The following is an 18,248-nucleotide window of genomic DNA, read 5'->3' on the forward strand; positions in this document are numbered from 1 at the left end:
CTTCTTTCATTCTTCTGAATAAAATGATGCCTAGAACATGAATACGGAATTATTACACTGGACAAGTCTCAAAGTCAAACTAGTTAGCTGCTTGTTTAATCCTATAATCCTGGTACCAACATTTGTCTATCTAGTTTCGATATGGACGGTCTATTCTCTGGAACAGTCACTAAGTAACACAGATTTAATCCAGTCTTTGACCACGGAGACGCAGACGCTCGTTCAGACACAGACGCAGACGGAAACGCCGACACAACCTACGGCGACAGTGACTATCGAACCGACGACTACACCAACACACACTTCTTTACCACGCCTAGACATTGCTTCGATAAATAAAACATTGATAGAGTACATCGATAACGAGCTAAACTTCACTGTATCGTTTGTTAATAAGCACGTCATTAATGACTTCAACGGTACCATAGCAACCAGCTTAAACAACTGGAACAAGTCCCTGCATGATGGGGTGCAGAATCAGCAAACAATGCTGCAGGCAATTGTTGAATATAACAATAGCATCTGGGATAACTTGAGACGACAATCAGAAAGGATCAACTCTACAATAGATGAATTATCAAGTTCTGGGTTCACAATTGGTTCTAACAATGGAGGGCAGATAATCAATGATCTGCGACTAGACTACGAGTTTGTTCCTGAAATGTTTTCGAGCGTTTCTGCAGATTTGGAAAAAGTGCAAGACTTTGAATTTAGAGATTTACCATATCTGGAGTGGACAAGAATTGACTACGAGGGACTACTTTCAGAATTTACTAATATCAGGGAAGATTTGCTTAAAAATTTACAATTGCTGATCGAAAACCGCACGGACGTATTTTTCCTGGCATCAGAAAATCTTAAAAGCAGAGATGTCGAACAAGAACGGCCAGCACCTAGAAATAGCAGGAAGCTTGCTATCAGATTGACTATCGGTGTAATAATGCTTGCTATGGTATCCCTTGTGTTGCTATTTTTAAAAGAATGGCTGTGCTACTCTCTACAGAACCATGAGATGATACATGCTATTGCAGCCGAAGTATCTACAAGGTTGGAGGACAATGAAGACGAGCTATCCATTACAGATTCGCTGAAACGCAGAAAGTGGCTCAACGACAAAGTGAGAAGCATTGCCTGCTCCTTCGAATATACACTCACACATTACATTGTGAATTTACAATCTAGATTTTATAAGGCCCGTTGCATATCCTCAAAATCACCCCCGGACTGGAATGTCCGATTCTCAAATCTCAGATGGAAGCAGCTGTCACTGTACAATATTTGGATAATCGGCCAACATGGCTTAGTCCTATGGCTCACACTATTCGTTATCGTAACCGACTGGCAGCTCATCTCAACCTTAATTCCCAAAAGCGACATCACTCTGGCATCGAACCAACACGCTCTTCTTTTGAAAAGATCAGTCTCATACAGGGCCGCCCCATCTCCACACCCGTCCCAAATCATCGCTGAACTATGCCACACATTCCAGAATTCCATAGACACCCAATCAGCGAGCATACTCAACAAAACACTTTTGTCTTCCGCAGAAGAACACTCCCTACAAACAGCAACGTCCGTCCTCAGCGACCAGATGACCGCTGTCATCGCCGACGTCGCTGCCTCATTACCATCCTCCCTAATCCTCCCCCAAATGGTCCTGCCCACAACCCAGTATCCCCTCACTCTCACACCCCTTCACAAACCTCACGGACGCCGTCCTCCTAAATATTTACGCCCCAGCTAAACCGGCCTTCCAAAAATGGCCCCGCCGTTCGTTCCAGGCCTCGCCGCCTTACCACCTCATCCACACACAGTTGAACTCCGTATTTGTCTCATCCGTTGCTGCAATCCTCCTCCTAATCCTCCTCCACCACATCCTCGGTCTTCTCTTGGCCACATACTCATTATCTTCTGCTTCTGCATACCAATGACGTACCATTACTTCTACTCGCTGCCACGTGACGACATAATAACACCACATACTGGACAGCTTCTTTTGTGCTTCGCAAACCAACATGAGGTTTTAGAAAAATTATCATAAGGAAAATTTTTCAAGTATTAAGAAACAGAATTGTTATATGTACCAGGTTTCGATCACTATATAGCATTTATTATTGCTAAATAGCCTGAGGAAGTGATTCTAGTTTCCAATTCGGATAACTATATCAGCAACGGTGATAATTTTTTTGATTTTGGCACTTCAGAAGAGGTAGACAGTGATTTTGATCATCTAGGAGAAACGTTAATAATGGCACATAGAAAGCTTCAGCAGGAAATTGATCGAGTATTCAAAAAGATTAATGAGGGGTTGGAGATATTCAATACATACTATGAGAGACATGAGAATTGTACGAATAACCCATCACAGAAGGATAAGTTGGAGTCGGACCTAAAACGAGAGGTGAAGAAACTACAGAGGTTGAGAGAGCAAATTAAGTCGTGGCAGAGTTCAGCAGAGGTTAAGGATAAAGATTCGTTGCTGGAATATAGACGATCGGTTGAGGTTGCTATGGAGAAGTATAAAGCAGTGGAGAAGGCGTCTAAAGAGAAGGCTTACTCGAATAACAGTTTGAAACGATCGGAGGTGCTTGATCCGGAGGAGCAGGAGAGACGAGATGTATCCGATTATCTTTCGGAGAAGATTGATGAACTAGAGAGGCAGTTTGATCAGGTACAGGTGGAGATGGATAAGCTGATAGCTGGTGGTAAGAAAAGGAAGTCTGGGACTTCGGGAAGTGAAGATAAGAAGGCGGAGCTAAAGCAATTACAGGGAAGGTATAGATGGCATCAGCAACAGATGGAATTGGCTTTACGATTATTGGCGAATGAGGAATTAGACCCACAGGCAGTGCGGGATATCCAAGACGATATCAATTATTTCATTGACTCAAACCAGGAACCAGATTTTGTAGAAGATGAGACGATATACGAGTCATTGAATCTAGATGCAAACGAGGCCATTGCCCATGAGGTAGCTGCATCGTTCGCTGCACAAACAGCTGAAGACAATGACGAAGAGCTAAAGGATAGTTCCAAGTTATCTAAAAAGGAACAACGGAAGCTGGAGAGAGAAGCGAAAAGGGCTGCCAAAATGGCAGCGAAGGCCCCAGTCGTTGACAGTACAGTGTCCACTCCAGTGAATTCTGCTGTAAGTTCTTCGCTAGATTCTGATGCCATGGATAGCTCTCAAATTACATCACTTTCTACATACGGCACAGCTGATAACGATATTCTACCTACACCCAATGCAAGCCCTTCACCATCACCGACTCCCACAACTTCTTCCAGTATACCGTCTACTGCTAACACTACAGCGACTCATTGCCAACCTTCTAAGCCCCAAACACCATTATTATCCAAAACACAACCACAGACCTCCCACATTTCACCAGAACAGCAAGGTCATACAAATATACACCAAACATTTAATGCCGTTACCACTAATACACTGAAACCTGCCACTGTTCCTGCAAAACCTGTAGGTGAATTAAAATGGGCTGTCGCAGCCGCTCAAGCTCTGGACAAGGAAAAAAGGAGAGAGCCGCAACAGCAGCAGCAGCAACGGTGACGATGACGACAACATCAGTTACTTCCACTTCTGCTATAAGCTCAAGAAGTCACACAACAAGTAACAACACTTCGGTTGGTAATTCAACAACGAATGGTACATCAAAAGCAGCTCATAACGAATGCATTGTCAGACACGGCATGAATGTTTCCGAAGCGAACCATCATCCTAAAGACGGAAGCGAGCTTCCAAAATCTGGCAAGTCTTCATATGCATCTAAACTACCGACTCAGGTTAACGCACCAGGAAAGTCTGAGCTCCCATATTTGGATTTGATTATGGATGATTATGAATCTGAGTCTACAGATGATGAACTACCAGATGAACCAATACCATTCCAGTTGGATGTCGAAGAGTATGAGAGACGTGGCCATATAAGTGCCAAGTTAACTCATGAACTTTGCCAAAATTTTGAGTTGTTGAGATTGCCAAGCGGTATTCAGGATATAATTATTGGATCATTGCTTACCGAAAATAACTTACAACCCCCTGACGGCAAGTTTGGGGGACTTCGAAGTTTCACCGACATATGCCACGTGAACAGATTGGTTGAGCTTCCAAGAGGTGTAAATCCTCCCCAACCCTTAGATGCTATTAGATGCTTGGAACAGTGGGATGTTATTCGTGTGAATACTATCACTGATGAGGATTATAACTCAAATACAGAGGACATTAAAAATGCTATTTATGAGAAATTCAGGGTCTTGGAAACATTTACCTTGTTTTACAATTATTATTATGCTTGTACGCCTTTGGAGCATGACATAGCAGGCACGATTCTAGAAGAGAGAGAGTGGAGGATCTCTAAAGATGGAGTCACTTGGTTTTTAAGGGAAGGCCAGCCAAAATTTACCAACGAATTGTGCGAAGTAGCAGATTTTAAGATCTTCAAGCTGGACGACTGGACTGCTATCACAAAGTTAAACTTTACTCTTGACTTTTCCATCTTGAAAAATGTTCCAAAGAATTTAACCAGGAATAGTGCTGCTATTCACAGCGATTTAAGACGCGAATCTATATCTCATGGTCAGGCTTTACTTCAGCAACTGAACCAAGGTAACGCAATGAAGGTTGAACCTTCCCATTAATTGATTTTTTCAAGAATGTGCTTTTCCACTTGAAATCTCGTGTCCTATTTTATTTTCGCACATGTTTAATCGATGGTTAATCGTTTCTTGTTCTTGTAGTATAAGGAATAGAGGACAAAGGCAAAGAACAAAAGGCACAGGTTGCGTCTGGACTTCTTAGCTTTCTCTTTATTGTAACAAAATAACAAATCAGAAGAACCCAACCCCACATACAGCCCATTAATCAAACCGTATTAATTGCCATAAACAGGAATGCTGTTTTATTTTTAAATAGTTCACGATGCTTACATTATTGTATGGTTTCCGTTAGCTGTTATTTCTAAAGCTCAAGACTTGAGGCTAATAGCAGTGGAACAATATACTATTAACCTATAGACTGAGGTTGTACAAGGCATGTAGCTAACTGACTCTCTGAGCTTTGTAACTCATCAGTGGGTGGAAGTGTAGGCTACTGTAAATGCAATTATATGGTGATTGGGAGGGTAACAGTAAATACACACAGTACTTTAGGGGAAATTTGTGATGGCAAAGCAACATGTGTATATTAAGAGTTAGTATTGGGGCTAATGGTTTACCATCATAAGGTTTCTCCTGTTGTATTTGTGATCAGTTCATAATTTCCAGTTTTTAAACGCTATAGTCATGCGTTAAGAGGTTTATCAGTATCAACGCTACACAATAATATAGATTACAGATCAAAATTTATAACACGCATATAAAACAACAACTGCACTTCAATACATGTATCCATTATATTATTTATTATTCTCGAGTCCATCCTTTATTTTTTTATTTCGAAAAAGTTATCAATTCCACGAACTGAACGTCTTATATGGTACGATGGAAATTTTAGACGCCGCTTGAACCAAACTTTTCTGCCCATTTCTCGTGCTCCCAAAGTCCATCTGAAGAAACTGATGGCTTTATGTAGTTTAAACTATTCAAAAAGTCATTCAACCCAATAGGGCGAATGTTTTTAGTTGGCGTTAATAATAACTTATCACCAAGCTCGCGCAACGGGCCCATAGCAGCATCTTTTGCCAAAGAAGTAATGTCACTACCACTATATCCCTCTGTTAAATGAATTAATTCAGCAAATCCTTCCTCCGTTAAAGTATGGTTTTGATTGGCCAATAATCGCGAGATCTGTAACTTACGTGTTTCGCCCTCCGGCAATGGGATATACTGTCTTCTAACAAAACGTCTTCTCGCCGCTTCATCTATACTCCATGGCAGATTAGTGGCAGCTAACACAAGTACTCTTTCGTCTTCTTCATTTCCATTCCCTCCTGTGGTATTAACCAATGATGACCATTGGATTAGAAATTCATTCTTAATACGCCGCGATGATTCGTTCTCTCCATCTTTATTCCTAGATCCCAAAATAGAATCAATTTCATCTACAAATATAATGGACGGACTTAACTTCTTAGCTATTGCGAATAGGGCACGGACTAGCTTCTCACTTTCACCAAGATACTTTGAAGTTAAACTTGATGCACTTATGCTGAAAAAAGTTGAATGCGATTCCGATGCGACAGCCCTTGCCAACATAGTCTTGCCAGTTCCCGGTGGTCCAAATAATAACATTCCGCGAACAGGTTCTCTTAATCCACGGAACAAGTCAGGTCTTAGAAATGGATACACAACAGCTTCTTTCAAAGAATTTTTAGCGCTTTCGAGACCTATAATATCATCCCAATGAACTTGATTACAACGAACAACAATTTCTGCAAATATTTGTTTAGCTGCAGCCTTATCCACGCCTCGCAAGGATTCGATGATTTCAGCTTCCATAGCCTCCCTCTGTGTCTCATTATCAGCGGATGTATCGCTTAACGACGTCACAGAAGAAGATTTAGGTGTCCCCGAGGCAGAAGTGAATACAGCCGTCCTATTTATTGGCCTGTTTTTGGTAATACTACTGGAAGGTGTCAATGAAGGCGTTGTTCTCTGACTTGCTGGTCTTTTTAAAGCTTGACTTTTATTTACTATTGGAAGGCCATTAAAACTATTCCTGTTCGCAACAGCAGGAGAACTTGAAGTTCTTTTTGAAAGTGAACTAACGTTATTCACGGACTTTCCTCTTTTGGCAGCGGGTTTCCTTGCATTATTATTCGGGTTCGTTTTGGGGGATTTTAAACCCTGGATCCTAACCTCAGTAGACCTAGTAGAAATATTTGGCGCCGAGCCATTTGGTTTTGAAATAAGCTTCTTTTGTGATGCAAGCGATCCAGCACTAGTGCTGGATCTCAATGCGTGCCCAACTGGTCTTTTCACAACGGAAGACTTCGGCATCCTTGGTTTCGGCGGTTTCGGTGGGTTTCGCTGTCTGGCCAGCTTTGGAGAAATAGGTTTCTGTATTGTCTCTTGTGATGCTGGCATCGCCTTCCCAGGGTCTAGTTTTACCTTATCCAGACTTTCACTGAGGACATTGGCGCTCTCTTCTTGTTCTAGATAATGATCAAAGTATTCCTCGATAGTAGAATCATATTCACTGCCATTTTGCTGCTTATCTTGTACTTTAACAGGATATGAAGAAGGTTTATTACTATACGATGACGGCGCATCTTTCAACTTTGCAGAAGCATCAACCTGCCCTGTTTCTTCAGTGTCAGAAAAGTCCACCAAGTTCATATCCTCATCAAATCCTTCAAATGCGTCCAGCGCTAACTTCGAAACCATCTTTTTGCTACCTGTACTCTTAGGAGGATTGCCATCACTGTTTCCAGTCTTCGAGGTGGACAGATTCTGATTTGCCATACCCTGTGTTTTCCCACTCGAATTGCGCAACGTTTTTAAAAACCCCACCTTGATCACCTATCCCAGGCGGCGCAGGCCTCCGCAAGTTCATCAACTGTGAGTGCCCTGTGCCTCCTCTGCTATTATCACCTCCAGTAGAAGACGAAGGCAGCGACGTTGAACTTGAATTACCCGACAAACTAGACCCTTGCCCCATTTTCCGCTCCCCTTCATCATACAACTTCCTGACCCTTCCCAAATGCTCAAGAGACTTAACATACAGCTCCCTGATCCCCGTCTGCAAACTTAATTCATCCTTAGTATATAAAGTCACATTAGGGTACGCACGCTCAACCCGTGCAAGCTCATAAAGCAAATGCGTATGTAACGCCCTCCACCCTTGATACGCCTTCTTATATTCCTCTTTCTCCTCTAATCCAAGGTAAACTATCATGCTATTGGCTGTCTCCCGATACAACTGTGAAAACTCCGTTAAAGGTTGTTGCGGTTTCTTCCTTCTCCGTGAGAATCGGGATAACAGTCCAATATTATTATGACTATTAGTGGTATTTTCCATATTATCTAGCAAAATCCCTACGTAACACCGTTCCAAGTTCTAACAATACCTGCAGTACACGTCTATGACTGCTCTAAAACTGCCCTAACCGAATCTTTAAGTCTAATTCCTTCTTATTCTGCGAACTCTTCTCTGAAGGAGACCTGGTTGAAGAATGTTGAGTACTGAAAAAAGCTTCGTCGAAGCAGAATTTCAATGTTAGCTCTTCGTTAGGGGCATTGCAGGAAAAAGGACCGAGTTTAAAAGCTATTATACAGGTTCTATAGTTGCAAGAGGCTTACTGGGCCATTTTCATATATTCTGTTGGTTGGTGGAGGTGCAGAAACGCCTGTTTCTGTTACTTGGATTATAGCGAGAAGTGCCGTAGGCATAAAGGTCAGTTTTGTGTTCAGGACAGTGGTCACTCGAATGAGGGAAATTAGGTAGGATAGCGGTCTAACTGGGTGGACTTGCAGTTAGAGTGAGTTTGAAGAGTGTAGGAAGAGCTTTGAGTATTTGTTTTATAGGTATATAATGCAAATTGATATATGCGAGATGACGCAGACACCGAAGGAGCGGACACAGATATAGATAGGTATATGTGATATGGAGGGGGTATCATGTGCTATATTTTTAATCGCTGGTAAGACACATGTGAGGCAACCTTCGTTAAATATAGAAGAGATTTATGTTCTGTATATGCTTATACCATGAAGGTGTGCTAAGGGTTTCGAAGCATCTTTATAATACTAGTAGCAAAGAAAGCAGGGATCCTGCTAATATCGTGGATACCTTGGTAGCCCACCACAGGTGTTGTACTGAGAAGGGACATAGACTGTAAGACCAGGTCCAGTTTTTGGACTTCGAGTTGAAATGTCCGGTGAGGAGACCGGTATTCCCACCATACTCACCCATCATGGAGCGGACGGTGATTTCTTGAAGGAAGATATCGGAAGTTACTGTCTTTGAGGTAGTCCAGATACCACTGCTCATGTTTTTTTTGTATATTGTTTCACAACCCTCGTGGTCATGACCAGTGAGAATGACTCCTGGCTTGTTATTGTGGAAAACGAGATTTAGAACACGTTTTGTAACGTCTTCGCTTAGATGATTCTGTGATTTAAGTAAGCCGGCTTTGTAAGGCTCCCTTTCGTATCCATCTGGGTAATATTTAAACTCAGGTCCATCAACACAGATACCTTCTTCCTTATATAGAGGAACGTGCGTTAGTAGGACAGTACTACCTTCGAATTTCCTTTCAAATAGCTGATACAAGAACTCCCAGGTGGCATTCACAAATTCAGGTTGTAAGGCAGGGCCTTCTAATAGTAGGTCATTTAGTACAACAATTCTCCATGGATGATCTGTGTCTCTGTCATATTCGATCCAATAGCTGTCCTGACCAAACAATTGTGTAAATCTGGCCATATGCTGGTACGTAGCGTCCCCAGAATATCCCACGTCATGGTTTCCTGTGATATTAATCAATAAATATTCGTCTTCATCAGTCCAAGCCCACGCGTCCTGGTAGTGCCAGTTAAAGGCCATCGGTTTCTCATTACTGCGATTTTTAAAAAGTCTACCATGCTCATGCCAGTCAACTTGGTATAATCCCGAGTCATTGTTCTTCTTTTGAATTTCCTCTAGTTCTTCGGTATCACGACCTAGCACTCTGTGTGTAAATCTCATTGTTCTATTGAAGAATTCTGAATCTGAAATCCATTGGGATGAAAATATGTCACCCATCACTGCAACATGTGTAGGCTTCAATCTCCTGTTCATCATACGGAAAATATGGCCTAAGTAGTAATCATTGCCGTACGTATCTAACCGCTTAATATACGGTGTAGAAGGCCAATTGCCTTTTATTTGAGGATCCCCCAAAGCTAGCAAACGAACATCACGAACATCACTGTCATTATACGACTCATCAAACAATCTTTGGCCACCAATAGTATCATAAATATCTCTGAAATACCGAGTTGCATAGAGTATTGCTCTGTCCCATGTCGATAAGCCTTGCAACTCGGGAATAAAATCCGTCTTCTGGCATTTCCAAGAACATTGCTTGGGGTTCAGTGATGGATATGTGAAAATATAAATATTCAACGATACAGCTAACAGCGTAGATACAAACGCCAGAGCCTTAACGAATGTTTTGAACATAATGCTGTTACAACCGAAAAGAATAGCTCAATTGACGTTCTGTGTTCCAAGGGTCTAGTTAAAGAACAACTTAGTTGTGTTTCAGTAAACTTTTCCGAACTAAGAATGGTCGCGCGATTTACTTATTAACAGCAGGTGATAAATATTTAATTTACTAAGTCTTATGGATATCTATTCTATCATATACATACATACATACATATATGTATAGGTATTTTGCATAGATATATATGTATGCATAAGTAAAGTTAATAATAACCTCACTTTCAATCGCAGCGGATGATAATAAAATCAATTATGGGGCATCCAATCAATGGATGGGATCGGCAACACGAGGAGAACTACGGGGACGAGAATTACGAGTTGAAGTGTTGGAAGGTTGTGTAGCACGGAGGGTAGAGGCAGTAGGAATGTGTTGTGTGCTAGAAGGATGAGCAGCAGAAGGGCGTGGAGAAGGAGTTCCATGAGAAGTATATGGACGTGTTGAAGCCGACCTTTGAGGGGTTTTATTGATGTTGTCGCTATTGTCAGTGTCGATGTTGGCCGAAGGGGGTGGTGCGTTAGGAGAAGAGGCAGCAGCAGCAGCAGCAGCATATGCCCCAGGATTCGATTTAGTGTAGTCTATGTGAGCAGACTCAACATGAGGTTTAGACTGCTGTTTCTTGGTTTTGATTCTAACGTTTTTTGACTGTAGCACCATCTCTTCGAATTCCAAAATTGCCGGGTCCACATCACCCTCCGATCTGCGTGCCTTGCTAAACATATCAGCAATGAACAACAATGCCTTGGCTTTGCCCACCCTCTGCCTGGCTGGTACAGTTTTATCGTCCAATAATCGATCACAAACACCTTTTAGCTTACTCTGCAATTCAAACTTGTTTAAACTCCACATCATACCCATTGATTTTCCCTGTATCAAAAATTCGATCTGTGCACGTTCGTATGGATTCATACTATCTAAATCTAACTTTTCCAACTCTTTCTGGGCACTCATAGCATTCATTGCGGAATTCAACATGCTAAACGTTGACTTGACAGATTTCGTCTTCTCATGAACACCAGTGAAGATTCGCGAAAATCCATACGTCTTTTGCGACATCAAGAAGTTATTCGCCTTACTTCTGTAGACTTTACTAATCAATTGCAAAAGCTCTATACCAAAACTCTCTGTCTTTAACGACTTGTCAATTTCAGTTTGTAACTTCTCCGCGAATTCCCCAACACGCCCCGCAATCACCGCTATCTGATAGTCCGTTACTCTCTTGTCTAATATTCTGGCCAAGTCGTTGATTTGCTTCTTCTTTTCATCCCGGCGTTCCTTTTCCAACTCCAAGAACTTCTCCCGCTGCCGGTGCTTCTTATCCTTTTTAGAACCAAAATCGCCGCTCCCCATGCTCCCCACTGTATCTGTCGAAGCGGCCGATGCCCGTTCATTGCTGGCATTGTAAGACGACAGATGCATGCTCCTCGTACCATCTGTCGAATCTCCTCCGCTTCCCACCACACCGTTACCGTCAGCGCCAGCCCCAGCACCACCAGCGGCTTCGGCCGCCGCTCCCGCTCCGACTCCACCAGCTGTCGCTCTTCCCACCCCGGACTGACCGCCATCCCCCGTAGCCATCGCACTGCCACTATTACTCTCTTCGTTATCATATGTCTCACCGTGCTCATTATCCTCTTCCTCCTCATCATAGTCGAACAGCTCCGTCTGTTTCATCAAATTCTTCAAAAATGAATACTCTCCTATCCACTCTTGAAACGAATCCCCACCAAACACCGCCATAAGCATCTCAAACGGATCTTCCTCCATCATCACGTCCCCTCGCTCGTCGCTTAACCCTACCTCATCATACCGACTCCTCAGCTCTCCATCACTCAACACCTTGTAAGCCTTGCTAACCTCCTGAAACTTCGCCTGCGCTTCTGGATCATTCGGATTCTTATCTGGATGCGTTTGGATAGCCTTCTTTCGGTATGCCTTCTTAATTTGTTCCGCTGTAGCATCCGGCTGTACACCTAACACGTCGTAATACTTTGTATCCTTGACCATGGATTTTAAATATATATGGATATAACCTATATCAACTGTCTGTAATGAGCACTGATAATATTTATTAGTTATCAATCTCTAAAATAGCTTAATACTTTGTGTGTAGTTCTTGTTTTACAACGTTTGCATAAACAACATTAAAGATGAAAGTCTGCATTTTTTGTAAAAACTAACCAGCCTGCATTTCCCACACAATTTCGCAAAAACGAATGGGGGGCTCATCTTAGTGACACCCAAAGTCAGCCCATAAGCAGACGCTGGGAGGGTGTCATAGCAGTGCCCATGCCTGGCTGGGTGTCGTCTCTTTCGAATTATCAAATAGGAAATGAGCGGCGATAGAACTGAGTGCAGCCAGCGCACACCGAAGAGCGATGGGGGGAGAGGGCGATGAAGGCGTCGGTACGCACAGATGTGTGTATATGTGTATGTATGTATATATATTTAGGTATATATCTGACTATCTAAAGGTACGTAAGCATGTGTAGCACTGTTTTACACAACATTCAGTGTGGCAAAGAGAAATGTTTCCGGTAGGATAGTTTCTTTCCAGCGCAAGAGCCAAGACTCGAAACCCCCGAAGGGGGAGCGGGTGCAATTTAACTTGCAGCTGCAGCAACACCACCGTTCCAGAATCGTTGAAGAGTTTCTTCGATGGATTGAACGTTACCTCCAGACACTAGTTGATACATGAGAAGCTTCAGGTGCGAAGAATGCTGATCTGCGTACACCAGCAAATTAGACCAGGCTGTTTTGGGACTTCGATTGGTGGCGAGGATGGAGCAAATCATGGGGATATCCTCATTCCACACTAGAGCAGGTCCACGTTGGTAGACAACAACGCTGAGCAACAGCAGAACAAGCAACGAAAATCTTTTGATCAGGACAAAAATGTAGCAAATGAAACGATAAACGATGAACAAGATCAATGTGATCAGCATCCACTTGGCCAATATAGGGTGTTCCTTGCAAAAAGCCATGGAAATTGATATTCCCTGACTGGTGAAGAGTACCAGATATCTCAACCCGACCTGCATATACTGCAGAACCTCCTCTTCAAAAGCATTTGACTCTACCATGGTTCGCTAGAAGTATGTTTTAATTATTGGTTGAGCGCTAAGGTCTCGCTTGTTCCTTGCGTTATTGTCGAAGAACTTAAAAGTGTTAGTTCTCTTGTTTACGTTTATTTCTATTTGGGTTATATATCGATTTGAAGAACCTCCTCAGCGTTCGGAGGCGATACAATACAGGGCTATATTCACAGAATATTTCTGCACTATACAACAGACTTGTGGCGGAGAACAGACACTTTGTGCGACCTGACAAGATCTTGTTTGTTATTTGTGGTTGTAACACTACAGTGTCACTTGCGCTAACCTGTGTATCTTATATAACTCAGATTTAGATGGCTCTAGGGTTTGGAAACGGGGCTTAACGACGAGGCTTAGAGGTTTTCATTACACTTCAGGTCACGTGACTTAAGTTCCTTTTCTGCGGTCGATTGGCGTAGCGTCGGGATGGAGTATGGTGCTGCCCAGATAAGCAGTTATTCCGCCAACAATGGGCTCCCTTTGGAAGGTGTAGTGGAAGGCTTGGTGAGTTGCTTCGCGTAAGTTGCCGATCACTCGTGGTAGGGACACTGGTACTTAGTCATTTTTTGCCGAACGCCTGACGGTTGCTGAGCTGGTTCTATAGTGTAGTGGTTATCACTTTCGGTTTTGATCCGAACAACCCCGGTTCGAATCCGGGTAGGACCTTTTTTGTTTGTTAGTTTCCGTTTGATCACGTGATCGCGAAATGAGGTTTATTGTGGTCACGTGACTAGTTTGTCTTATGCCGACGAGGTTGTATAGACGTATATTAGTAAGAACACTCCATGCTCGTAGAATGCCACAGCAAGCAAGCAGAATTGGATACCATCCAGCAAGCAGTATAACCAGACATAGTGATGAGCATAGCGGGCGTGCCAAGCAAAACCAACGTTCTACATCTTTATAGAGACTTCATCAGGAACTCGAGACAGTTCACCAACTATAACTTTAGGGAATACTTTCTGCGGAAGTCCAGAGAAACGTTTAGACAATTCAAGAATGCAGGCGATCCAGAGGTGCAAGCCCTGTGGAAACAGGCCCAGACAGATATAGGGATGCTTAAACGGCAGAGTATGATATCGCAGATGTACACTTTTGATAAGTTAGTGGTGGAACCAGTGGGGGAGAAATCAAAATGAACTGGAAGGTATTGTTAGAATGAGCCCTTCTCTTTATTTTTTTATGTGCACTAAAGATATAGTATATTAGCATTGATAGTTGGGTTATCTGTAGGCGTGGGTTATCTTACATAGGTTTTGTATAGATAATATTATTTACATCAAGATATGCGACATGAATTTTAAAGCTTCACTTAGACTTTGTAATATGATCTTCGAAGCCAATTACAAAGCATTAGTATGCTGACCGTGCTAGATATGAATCTAACTGGTAAGATAACATATTTTAAAAGTATATCTTTGCATTTGTGTTAGCCTCATGGTTAATTTTCTGTATGGTGCATGATTTGTATGATGAACATTGAGCGATAATATTTTTCAGTAACCTCATCGCATGAACATGAATATGGCAAGTTAACAGAGAAGACCGTGTTTTGTGCAGTGGCCTCACGATCGTAAGGAAGGTAGGAAGACTCTGTGATTGAAGGGAGAACCAAAATTCAAGTATTTTGGAGTTAATCATTGTTTGAGGAGGGGTTTTCATTTTATTATCCAACCATGAAAAGACCTGCGCCAATTCAGCCGATATTCAATTCAAGGAAGCAGCCAACTGTAGATGTTGAGAGGATCAAGGCTTTGTTTAATGAGAAAATATGGACTCAAGAGTTTAGAGATAATATAAAATCGGAAGTAGCCAATAATAAACCTTATAACTGGGGCACTATTCATGATTTGGTGGATCCGGAACTGCTACGTGCAGTGCGTAAAGAAGTCGAAACTGAAATTCACTTTACAAAGAAGGAAACAGATATTTACAAGGTGAACCAGAGTGGAGATTTGGCGAATTTATCGGGTTTGGATTGGAGTGATCTATCTCTTTTGCACAATCTGTGCAAGTTGCGTGAGATCCTGTATTCAGAAGTGTACCGTGAGTTCATATCGTATGTGGCTGGCTCGGGAAAGTTGTCTGGAACTAAGATGGATATGAGCATTAATACTTACACCAAGGGATGTCATTTATTGACGCACGATGATGTGATTGGATCGAGAAGGGTCAGTTTTATTTTGTATTTACCAGATCCAGATAAAATATGGAAGGAACATTACGGTGGTGCTTTGCGTTTGTTTCCAAGCATTGTTCCAAATGTACCTCATAGTGACCACAGTGCAAAGCTGGTCCCTCAATTCAACCAACTTGCGTTCTTTCATGTACAGCCAGGATTATCCTTTCATGATGTTGAAGAAGTCAAGGTTGACAAACATCGATTGTCCATCCAAGGTTGGTATCATATACCACAGGTGGGTGAAGATGGATATATTCCTGGAGAAGAGGAGGAGTATGTTACTACAAATATCAGTACCTTAGCACAATTGGAGTCGAAGGTACTACAGGATTATGAGTTTCCGAAGGAAGAACGTAACATTCTACCACCACAACAAGTCAAGTCTTTCATTGAGCTACTCTCATCTGAGGAAACTTCCAAAGACCGTACTTCATCTTATGGCCAGCTCACCCAGAGAGATTTGGAGTACTTATCAGAGTATATATCAGAAGAACACTTGTCAGCGGAAGGTTTAAATCGATTACAATCAAAATTTATGGAAAATTCATTTGTCCAAATTGAATCCTTCTTGAATGAGAATAAATCAAGCTTGTTGAAAAAATTGATCAAGAATGAAGAATTCAATGGTGAATGCCCATACCAAGCCGCCAGTGTTGAGCAACCTTGGAAGACAGCTATGCCTCCTCATAAATGGAGATATCTTTACATTGATGGTAAATCACATGAGAATTTCCGCTGTGACGCTGATATTTTGGAGAATTTAAACCATGGAGAGTTGCCAAACTTTGCATTGTTGAAACAAACTTTAAATTCAAATCTAAAGGTTGAGTTGGAGTTAATACTCTTGGTGGAATTTTTAAAGAGTACTGTGTTCAAGAAATACTTGGTTTTATTAACCTGCTTATGCCCGCTAACAGAACAATTACTGATTAGAAGATTTAGACCAGGACATGATTTCACATTAGCCACACAAGTGTCTTTGAATGAGTTATTTAACACCATTCCAGGTTTTGTGGATGCTGTTTTAGAAGGTAATTTATGTTTGACTCCAAGCGATGGTTGGAAATCGGGAGAGGTTGGAGGTTACGAACTATATATGAGCAATCAGCAGGACGAACAAACGGATAAAGACATGGACGATGCTGCGATATATAAATCAGATGACTCTGGTGATTCCGTTTTAATCAACAAACCCGCCGATTGGAACTCGTTTAATTTAGTATTGAGAGATGAATCTGTATTACAATTTGTCAAATATGTTAGTTGGTGTGCAAAGTCTAGTAGATGGGATATCTTCATGCAATGGGATACTAAAGCCATTGAAGGCAATGAAGAATCAACCAATTAAGAATAACCAAAGGAAGACCATCCGTAGATGTATTATTGCAGCAACATATATGTATACACAATAAGTATGCATAGATACGCCAGTTTATATCAGACATAAAAAATGCAAATGTAAGAACTTGCATCATATAATGAAGAAGAAATGTCAAAATATAAAAAAATATAGTTGGCATTAGATCTAACTAGTCAAAAAAAAAGTGGAACTTAAAAACTAATAATGCTTAGTAACTGCCCAAGAACGGGCTTGCAGTTTAGTCGTAATTACCAGTTGTGAAATCGATTGCCGAGTCGGCTTCAAGCGAAGAAACAAAATCAGATAATAGCTCTGCAGCAACTTTATGATACTTCAGTTGGGCTCCAACCAATTCGCTGAATTCCTTCAAAAATTCAGACTTCTCCATTACCGATTGCATGAAGGAGATCGATACATCCATAGCTTCAGCAAATTCATCTTCCAGTGTTTCCATATGCACCCTTAAAGAAGCTTGTTTCTCTGGCTTAGCAGCAGAAAAATTTGCCCTTGCAATATCATATTGCAATCGTTTGTTATCAACTTCTTTACGTGCCCTGGCCGCAGCTGCAAATTCATTGTTTAATTTTTCTTTCAACTGTTTATTAAATCTGGTCCGAATTAGCATATCTTGCTGAAGTCTAGCCTGTGCGATCTGTGCTTGGATGTCACTATACTTCAACAAAATGTCTGCTGTAACATTGCTATCAGATCCTGATTTACTTAAATATTCACTGGAAGTCAATGAAACTTTACTCAAAGCATAATTCAACGTCTTCGGGTCCTTAGCAGGTCCGGGAGAGATCAAAATATTTTGTGCTTCTTCCGTCGAAGTCGCCTTGGTCAACTCCTGAATCTTACCGGTCACAGTCTTCGAAATCTCATTCACAGACTCACTGACATGTTGGGGGTAATCGTAGGTTTCACTTTCATATATCTGTGTCACTTTTAAAAAGTTCTCATAGATCAGTCTGATTTTATCAACCCTCTTTTCCATGTGAACATACTCCTCCGGCATTTGTGAAATATCTGTAATCTGTCCCAACTTCTCTTGAACCATTCTATGTGTCGTTTGAGCAATCGACGGCAAAGTTGATGTCAAATCTTGAGTCTTCTGAGTAACCGTCATGGACAAATCCTTGAACCGTTTGTCTAAGTTGGCTTCCTGGGCCTTTTGTTGCACGGAAGAGGATATCTCCTGAAACTTCTTAGTGAAGGTATCAGCAAATGAATTGAATGACATTTTAAAATATTAAACAACGGCAGCGATATCTGAATAACAGCTTGAACACTTCAAAACAACTTATTACTGAGTGTTATTTCTATTATATGTATGTATAAGAATCCAAACCAATCCATCACCAGCCTTGTTTATTATATATGGCTTACGAGGGATACAATCTACTGGCACCTTCTCAGTTACCCGGCTATGATGAAATCAAAATCACGTG

At 41.6% G+C, this 18,248-nt stretch overlaps 7 protein-coding genes, 1 non-coding gene and 2 further genes across 8 annotated transcripts; 5 read left to right on the forward strand and 5 right to left on the reverse strand.

Annotated features, from left to right (window-relative positions):
* Positions 1-37: 37 nt before the first annotated feature.
* PRM2 (pheromone-regulated protein PRM2) lies at positions 38-1,744 on the forward strand (the record flags this gene model as incomplete). Its single annotated transcript, XM_003646195.1, has 1 exon — positions 38-1,744. The coding sequence occupies one exon, from the start codon at positions 38-40 to the stop codon at positions 1,742-1,744; it is 1,707 nt and encodes a 568-aa protein (XP_003646243.1).
* Positions 1,745-2,248: 504 nt separating this feature from the next.
* Ecym_4369 lies at positions 2,249-4,656 on the forward strand (the record flags this gene model as incomplete).
* An 849-nt stretch (positions 4,657-5,505) lies between these two features.
* Ecym_4370 lies at positions 5,506-7,975 on the reverse strand (the record flags this gene model as incomplete).
* Positions 7,976-8,695: 720 nt separating this feature from the next.
* TED1 (Ted1p) lies at positions 8,696-10,120 on the reverse strand (the record flags this gene model as incomplete). The annotated part of the gene is made up of 1 exon (XM_003646196.1): positions 8,696-10,120. One exon carries the CDS (start codon positions 10,118-10,120, stop codon positions 8,696-8,698), a length of 1,425 nt encoding a protein of 474 aa, XP_003646244.1.
* Positions 10,121-10,430: 310 nt separating this feature from the next.
* On the reverse strand, positions 10,431-12,170 carry CAJ1 (Caj1p; the record flags this gene model as incomplete). Its single annotated transcript, XM_003646197.1, has 1 exon — positions 10,431-12,170. The coding sequence occupies one exon, from the start codon at positions 12,168-12,170 to the stop codon at positions 10,431-10,433; it is 1,740 nt and encodes a 579-aa protein (XP_003646245.1).
* Positions 12,171-12,766: 596 nt separating this feature from the next.
* Positions 12,767-13,246, reverse strand: Ecym_4373 (uncharacterized protein; the record flags this gene model as incomplete). Its single annotated transcript, XM_003646198.1, has 1 exon — positions 12,767-13,246. One exon carries the CDS (start codon positions 13,244-13,246, stop codon positions 12,767-12,769), a length of 480 nt encoding a protein of 159 aa, XP_003646246.1.
* A 606-nt stretch (positions 13,247-13,852) lies between these two features.
* Ecym_4374 lies at positions 13,853-13,924 on the forward strand. Its single transcript has one exon. It is a non-coding gene; the product is annotated as a tRNA-Gln (tRNA).
* A 191-nt stretch (positions 13,925-14,115) lies between these two features.
* Positions 14,116-14,397, forward strand: ISD11 (Isd11p; the record flags this gene model as incomplete). The annotated part of the gene is made up of 1 exon (XM_003646199.1): positions 14,116-14,397. The coding sequence occupies one exon, from the start codon at positions 14,116-14,118 to the stop codon at positions 14,395-14,397; it is 282 nt and encodes a 93-aa protein (XP_003646247.1).
* Positions 14,398-14,934: 537 nt separating this feature from the next.
* On the forward strand, positions 14,935-16,788 carry TPA1 (oxidative DNA demethylase; the record flags this gene model as incomplete). Its single annotated transcript, XM_003646200.1, has 1 exon — positions 14,935-16,788. The coding sequence occupies one exon, from the start codon at positions 14,935-14,937 to the stop codon at positions 16,786-16,788; it is 1,854 nt and encodes a 617-aa protein (XP_003646248.1).
* A 250-nt stretch (positions 16,789-17,038) lies between these two features.
* On the reverse strand, positions 17,039-18,040 carry GVP36 (Gvp36p; the record flags this gene model as incomplete). Its single annotated transcript, XM_003646201.1, has 1 exon — positions 17,039-18,040. The coding sequence occupies one exon, from the start codon at positions 18,038-18,040 to the stop codon at positions 17,039-17,041; it is 1,002 nt and encodes a 333-aa protein (XP_003646249.1).
* Positions 18,041-18,248: the final 208 nt, after the last annotated feature.

This window comes from Eremothecium cymbalariae, chromosome 4 (assembly GCF_000235365.1).
Source record: "Eremothecium cymbalariae DBVPG#7215 chromosome 4, complete sequence".
In the NCBI taxonomy this organism is placed as follows: Eukaryota; Fungi; Ascomycota; class Saccharomycetes; order Saccharomycetales; family Saccharomycetaceae; genus Eremothecium; species Eremothecium cymbalariae.